The 8,499-nt window shown below is 35.1% G+C and overlaps 1 protein-coding gene across 1 annotated transcript; it reads right to left on the bottom strand.

Moving 5' to 3' along the window:
• Positions 1 to 1,519: 1,519 nt before the first annotated feature.
• LOC137394131 (kin of IRRE-like protein 1) lies at positions 1,520 to 8,099 on the bottom strand. Its single transcript, XM_068080851.1, has 5 exons — positions 8,085 to 8,099; positions 5,309 to 5,495; positions 3,725 to 3,919; positions 2,144 to 2,275; positions 1,520 to 1,593 (listed from the first exon to the last, which is right to left on the bottom strand). The coding sequence occupies exons 1-5, from the start codon at positions 8,097 to 8,099 to the stop codon at positions 1,520 to 1,522; spliced, it is 603 nt and encodes a 200-aa protein (XP_067936952.1).
• Between the last annotated feature and the right edge of the window lie 400 nt (positions 8,100 to 8,499).

Genomic DNA, 8,499 nt, shown 5'->3' with positions numbered 1-8,499 from the left:
GTTTCAATATCATTTCACCGGAAAAAGAGAGCAAAATATAGGTGACATTCGCTTCGCCGTCGCTATCTTGTCAGTAATTATGGTACTAACTTTTTAGGTTGATGAGCTCACTTTGTAAGAATAAGCAGTTTATCTAAGACTTTCTAACAAATAGATGAAGTTATCAGTGTTTCTCTAAAAAGAAGATAACTTCAGATCTTACAAATCAAGCACTAATTGTTCTTCCATAGCTTAAACTATTATTGAAAGTTGTAATATTGCAACTGCATTATGGGATAGGTTTCAAGCTTAAATTTGTATAGCTCTAGGAGAGAAATTTACTATCACAAGGAGTAAACATTCATTGGTTCACTCCACAAATTCAGATTAAACACAAACTGCAGTAGTAGAATGCCTACTATTACCAATTACAAGTAGGCAAAAGACTAAAATTATCTAACAGAGAATAATTCAGGGTAAAACATGCTCAATGTTAATAATGAAAAGCATTGAGTGAGTGTACAGGTTATTACGTCTGCTAGCTGAGGCTATTTTATATATGTTTGTAAACCAAAGAGTAAGCAATATTCAGATTACAATCCTGTACACAAGGGTGGTGACCTGCCAAGACATTTCTCTTTGAGGACCATTTTTGAAGGCATCTCAATAGCTGCACAAGCTCCATTCGCTAGTTAATCCCATTAAGATTAAAAAATCTCCGATAACTTTAGAGTCTGTTCGAAATCTCTTTGCTAAGGTTTGCTAATATTCATGAATATTTCATATTCATCAGAAGCAAGACCTGGTTTTCTTCAACCCTGCAGTTTTTTGATCGATCTAAATGATTGTGTACAAATTTTATTGGCAATCAATTTTCTTTCAATGACATAGACTTAAATAATTGTTCAAATGAAACTCAAAAGATTCCTGAGTATATCTTAGACTAGTCTTTAAATTTAACAGAATTGCAATGTTTCGCTTACCTACATGTATATATATAAACAAGCTGAATACCCAGCGATGCATGAGTAATGCAACGCTGGACATTCAGCTAAACATAAATACTGTAATGATATATGGTGTGCCTATTATTACATATGTTCTAGAAGAGACCTTGTTACTGTCATATTGAGATCCCCATCACTATTATTCAGACAGAAGAGTTTTTCTTTGGTGATCTCACAACTGATAGCTACTGGTATATATTAGGGAACAGTAATTGCACTTTGCAGTTGGCTGCTTTGCGGACATAGATGACATTGCATTCATTCTTGTGACAAATGTTCTCAGTCAAAATCTGGACAATAAGGAAGAAAAATGGTTCCTTGTTTACATCATTGCAACTTTATTATATATGTCAACTAACATTCATCTTAAATGGATGTCAATAAATTCTATTAACAAACAAGCATTTAGTTTGTGTTCAAGAACAACAAAAAATTAATACTCAATATTTCAACAAGCTGATAGATTCGCAACAGTTTTTTAAATAACAATTTTTCAACTTGTCTGACTTTTGTGAGTGTTAGCTTGCGTAGTGTTAGCTTGCAAAGAGGGCTGATGCTAACATCAGTAATGCTGTTCCAAGTTGGACTTGGTGGATCCTTGTGGCAGCTAAAAAATTATAGCGTATGTATTACCAGCTATATAAATAAAAACATACAGCATATGTATCACTAGCTATATAAACATGTTATTACTAGCTGTTAGAACATACAGACATACAGGACATGTATTAAGAGCTATGAGGACATGCAGACACACAGACACACAGGACACACAGACACACAGGACATAGAGACACACAGGACATATAGACATACAGGACATACCGACATACAGGACATACAGACACACAGGACATACAGACACACATACATATAAACATACAGGACATACAGGACATACAGATATACAGGACATGCAGACACATAGGACATACAGACACACAGAATATACAGGACATACAGACACACAAGACATACAGACACACAGGACATACAGACATACAGGACATACAGACACACAGGACATACAGACACACAAGACATACAGACACGCAGGACATACAGGACATACAGATATACAGGACATGCAGACACACAGGACATACAGACATACAGGACATACAGGATATGTACGGTTAGCATTCAACATTTCTTACAATTAATTCCAAAGGCAAGAGAAGAGACGTTTTTCTTGTTGTATAAATCAGCCACACATCTGATTGATCTCATTTCGTTCACGTCTCTGTTACTTGGTGTGAATGGAAGAATACTTGTCACATTTACGTAATCTGCAATATAAGCTGCTGCTACTAAGTAAGCAATAGAATTGCAGGATATTTTCTCTGTTAACAAAAACTGATTAAATGTATCTGATTTCTTGCGCTAACATCACTGCAACTAGAGCCACAGAAATTACATCATGATTTTAAAGCCAAAGCATCTTTATTCTATCGAATATATTGTCATTGTATAACAAGTACCACTCTACACTTTGTAAATACAAAATAATCACTTGCTAGTTTTTCCATTCTGTCCAAGATTAACAAGAAATCTGCAGTGATACATTAAGGTTTCCAAGTTTTAACTTAAAGATGACTATTGTCTACAATAAGGAAGCATCTTGCAATAAGCTGTGTAAAAATATGCAATACCCTCATATATCAGACGAATTATATGTTTAAAATATAGAGCACCTAAAGCCAAAATCAAGGTTACTCAGGCTGATGTTGCAAGACGCGAAGGAGAAAGGGCTGATACTGTAGCGACTCTAGTCTAGTGGATAATTGCCTAATGAAGCTTAGTGTTCAAGTCTATTATTTGTACACATTCTTGTTTTCAAAGTAGTCATAGTCCTTTGAAGTGATGATTCATAGTCCTTTGACATGATGAGTCATAGTTCTTTGAAGTGATGAGTCATAGTCCTTTGAAGTGATGATTCATAGTCCTTTGACATGATGAGCCATAGTTCTTTGAAGTGATGAGTCATAGTCCTTCGAAGTGATGAGTCATAGTCCTTCGAAGTGATGAGTCATAGTCCTTTAAAGTGATGAGTCATAGTTCTTTGAAGTGATGAGTCATAGTCCTTTGAAGTGATGAGTCATAGTCCTTTGAAGTGAAGAGTCATAGTTCTTTGAAATGATGAGTCATAGTCCTTTGAAGTGATGAGTCATAGTTCTTTGAAGTGATGAGTCATAGTCCTTCGAAGTGAAGAGTCATAGTCCTTTAAAGTGATGAGTCATAGTTCTTTGAAGTGATGAGTCATAGTCCTTTGAAGTGATGAGTCATAGTCCTTTGAAGTGATGAGTCATAGTCTTTTGAAGTGATTAGTCATAGTCCTTTGAAGTGATGAGTCATAGTCCTTTGAAGTGATGAGTCATAGTCCTTTGAAGTGATGAGTCATAGTTCAGGCTCATCAGTTCAAACAACTTTTGTAGTGAAAATTGTTTCAGTCAACAGAAGTAGTTGTCAATAAGACACTAACAATGCAAGAGCATTCCTAATCTACAACAAACTGCTATAACTAGAGCTAATGGCATCCTGAGCTAGGATCGCAGTTATTACATCAACATTTGCCTTTGTACTAAACACTTCCACCAGTAGCAAGAGCTTTTTAGCTGGAGGCATGGTGATCACTCATGTATCAGTACCTTTACGATATTCTCAAGTAGCAGGTCCTTGTCAGTACATAGTCAATGAGTAGAAGTTATCATTTTATTAAATAGGCCTCAAAATCTCACTTGAATCAGTCTCATTTTCATAGATGTACATCATGTTATCATAGTTGAGTTCTACTCCATCCTTGAAGTATCTATGACTGGCCTCAGGGTAGCTACGGACTGTTGTGCACTTCAATTTGTATTCTGCATTGGCTTCCACAGCACCGGGTTTGTTAATACCATGCTCCCAGTCTAAAGTCATCTTTTCTGGTGAATCTAAAGATTAAAAATCATTTTACCAGATAAAATGGTGTCCTGTAAAAATGTGATCACAAGGATCACAAATGATCACAAGCATATTTTTTGCTATTTTGCCTAAACATTTAAGACAAATGTCTTAGCACAAGGATGTCATACTATGAATGTCAGAAAACAGTCGCTTGTGTGCACGCTTGTTTGATGAGGCTTTCTGCTTGCTTCAACCAAGTGAAAAACAGCTGGTTTTTGTTTTTAAAAATTCATGCAATTTTTTTTTGTTTTTTAAAACAACTTATGCAATGTTCCTCACTACTACAGTAACAGTGATGAAAATATATTGCTTCTTGTTACTACAGTAACAGTAATAAAATATAATGCTTCTTATTACTACACTAACATTAATAAAAATATAGTATTCCTCATTACTACACTAACAGTAATAAAAATAAAGCGATTTTATGTGTATCTGTTACTCAGTTAATACAAAACAAACTGTAATATCTCCTTCTAGCTTAGATTAATATTAGAGTTTTAGACATCCTGCAGCTTTTAGGATACAACATTATAATACCTAGCGCCATGTGTCTACCTCATATATATCTAGTAGATAACTTGGAGTGTGTGTCTACCTTAGGCATATCTAGTAGATAACTTGGAGTGTCTACCTTAGGCATATCTAGTAGATAACTTGGAGTGTGTGTCTACCTTAGGCATATCTAGTAGATAACTTGGAGTGTCTACCTTAGGCATATCTAGTAGATAACTTGGAGTGTGTGTCTACCTTAGGCATATCTAGTAGATAACTTGGAGTGTGTGTCTACCTTAGGCATATCTAGTAGATAACTTGGAGTGTGTGTCTACCTTAGGCATATCTAGTAGATAACTTGGAGTGTGTGTCTACCTTAGGCATATCTAGTAGATAACTTGGAGTGTGTGTCTACCTTAGGCATATCTAGTAGATAACTTGGAGTGTGTGTTTACCTTAGGCATATCTAGTAGATAACTTGGAGTGTGTGTTTACCTTAGTCATATCTAGTGGACAACTTAGAATGTGTGTCTACCTCAGACATACCTAGTATTTCTTTCAGTCGAATACACTATAGTTGTACACACAGTTACAATATAATATGTACTTTGGTCGGCGGCATATGAATAATACAAACAGTCTAATAACTGCAATAAACTGATTAAGTATGAGTTCAATCAATATTCATTCTTAATATTACTGCACATCCATGAACTAAATACTTTATTGCATATAAATTATATGGGCTAATTCTCTGCATACCTTGTCAAATACCATATACCAAATATATACCGAATACATATACACCTGCGCGTATATCTTATTGATCATAATATTTTTGGTAGATACATACTAACCATTCCATTTAACCTGTGACTTACCATAGATGTAGACGCGGGCAGTTCTTTTGTCATATCCAGCTTCACATTCAAACACACCATCATCGTCTATGGTTGCATTGGTTACAACAAGGTTGTAAGAGTTTCTTTCTAAGGAATAGTGGCCGGATTCTTTAGAGATGGTGTCGAGAAGCAACAACTGTGGATTTTTATCTGAATTCTCTGACAACTGGCATATAAAAAAAAGGTAGGAATACGAGCGCTGTCTATGAAAAACTTTATCATATCTCAATAGAAGTTCTCAGCACAACGGATAATGGTAGCATATCATTTGTTCGGGATCATAACATATTTATATCATATCGTTATAGTGCAGCTATTTCCTTTTACATGTTCTGAAGTAGATTACAATACGATAACTAAGGATAGCGGACCAATCAGGTCAAACAGTGGTCTGCAAGGTCAGTATAAAAACCTCTCAGTATCTGAGAAATAGTGAATCTGAGACTGCCTCTGAGATATTCTGAAACAAAGACTGTTCTGGTAAGTACCCAACAGTAGAGAGAGTAAACTTCAATGATTTTTTTTAACGTAAGAGCTACCAGCGATGAGGAAAGTTCTGTACTAATGTTATCCCTTCCAACTGCTTGTGATTAGTAACTGCATGTTATTGGCTGTGGAAAATTTATTTTTGTGAGGTACCTACATAACTATATCACTCCAACATACACCCTTATATTGTAAGCAAAATCATAAGTGCGCAACCAGCCATTACCAAGTATTCTCTTTAGTTGGACTTGCATTTGCTAAATAGTTTTAGTGAGGTTTTAGGTAACATGATAGATTGTGTTTGAACGTCTGGTCATCATTCTAGAGCAGACTAATATGCAAGTTTGTGGTCTGTTCATTGACCATTTGAGCCGAATTAGTTCAAACAGATATTCTTATAAGTTTGATGAGCAGCAATAAAATACAACTCAGAGAGGCAAACAGTTGTTTAATTTTTACTTGATATTAGTCAAGAATGGAGGAGAAGGTGATTCTCAATTTCATAGTTCATAGCTGATAATACTTGTTTACTATAACATGAGCCATGCCAGTCCGTCTGTACGAAACCACCGTGAAAGGTTTGGAAAAAGGATTACATGGCGGGGGGTATGAACTCTTGCTCTAGATCCTGCTAGGCTGACACGTTAACATCTACAATTATCAGCCACATTGCAGTGTTGGGAATAATTGTTTGTATGGTTATTACATCTGATGATCTCTCACAGCGCAAAGAACTATTATAGTGTATAGTATATTTGCAATCTATTTACTAGCTGTCACCTATATTTGCTAAATAGGGTTCACCCTGTATTCAACAAATAGATAGCACATGTTCTCATTGTTAGAAGCAACTCTGTATCTTATATCTTATCCAACGAATGTTTGACAATTCTCACTATCACACCTTACACTGAATGTTGGTCATAACTGAACTGGAGCTGACTTAAAACTTCCTGGCTACCTGTAGTGCTGAGTTAGGTGTGACTCATACAACTGCTGAGTTAGTTGTGACTCATACAACTGCTGAGTTAGCTGTGACTCATACAACTGCTTTGTGACTCATACAACTGCTGAGTTAGTTGTGACTCATACAACTGCTGAGTTAGTTGTGACTCATACAACTGCTGAGTTAGTTGTGACTCATACAACTGCTGAGTTAGTTGTGACTCATACAACTGCTGAGTTAGTTGTGACTCATACAACTGCTGAGTTAGTTGTGACTGATACAACTACTGAGTTAGTTGTGACTTTTACAACTGCTGAGTTAGTTATGATTTTTATAACTGCTGAGTTATTCGTGACTCATACAACTGGCTTTTAATGTGTAAAGCTAACTGATCGACCAGCTATAGATCAGTCAAAGTTATTAACAGTCTTTAGTTTAAAAAAATGACTAGAAACACGTGTGGCAAATTTTTACTATAATATTAATCTTAACTAAAATAAGAATTGTGGTCATCCATCCGTCATTAGGAAAAACAATTGCTGCATTACACGTGAATATTTGGCCTTTCAGCCGAGTGCACTCCCAGCTCCCTCACCCACCTTTTTACAGCTGAAAATATTTGTGCACATAGTTACTACACATGACGACATCTCATGGCGCACGGGTATTAACTAGAATTATTATCTATATATATATAGTTCTCAAAGCTTGTGTGTCTGGGACTGTGTATGTCCAGCTACAGCTATTAAAATCTTGGAATTAAAATTTGGAATCAAACTTGGAATCAAACTCTAATGGATTTGAACTAACAGAGATGCAACTGCAAGTTTTAAATCTACCACTCTACCACTGAAAGACATTATCTCTACTTTCAAAGACATTATCATATACTACATAGCGTATGCACATGCTAAATGACGCATTATTTGAAACTCTATGAATTTTATTAATTTTATGAAATACGATGCTTTTTCGTGTTTTCTTGAACTTCTACTTTCAGTTTTTTGTAAGGTTCAATTGCTATATTCCCTGTCAAAGCCAATTCTTTGTATTAATGTACAATTGTATTATCTTCGTAGGAAGAGCCTCGACATTCTCTCTCCGTTCGGTTAGACAAAGGCAGTACGATATCTCATTTTCACATTTGTACCCGTATCGAGAGGTACCAGTATCATCGTATTCAAAGTTTTAATGGATAGTTTCAGGTGAAACAGTAGCCTCTTTTTATACACACTCACTTCTATGCAAGAATTGTTATTATTAATTCAACATATTCATGATTTTTATTTTGTTTTTTTCAGTTCATATTAATCGTATCATTACCGAATCATCTTTCATCGTAATCGTAGCAAAACTGATTTAATTTAGCTATTACTTGTTAATTGTTTCGCATCTACATTTAAACCTTTTTATAGTTGTTTCATTTATTTTTTTATTTGACATGCACAAAACATTTTCCTCCTGATTTGAAGTTTAAAAATTACAGTTGTTTGAAAAAGTTTGAAAACCTTTACAGTTGTTTTTTCTTTCAATCTATTTTAACTGGACAAAGCACTTATAATATGTAGTTTGAAAGCTAGAATGGTAAATGATGTAATATGTTAAATACAAATCAATTTTCTATGCAAATACATTTTTATTACCCGAGCAACGCCAGGTAGCACAGTTAGTATAACTATATACTAGTATTATATAAGAGAAAACGCATCACTAGGTATCATCTCAGTTTTTTCAATCG

The sequence above is a fragment of the Watersipora subatra genome, chromosome 4 (assembly GCF_963576615.1).
Source record: "Watersipora subatra chromosome 4, tzWatSuba1.1, whole genome shotgun sequence".
NCBI lineage: Eukaryota > Metazoa > Bryozoa > Gymnolaemata > Cheilostomatida > Watersiporidae > Watersipora > Watersipora subatra.
The sequence above is the reverse complement of the archived record's forward strand: the minus strand, read 5'-3'. Positions and strand labels throughout refer to the sequence as shown.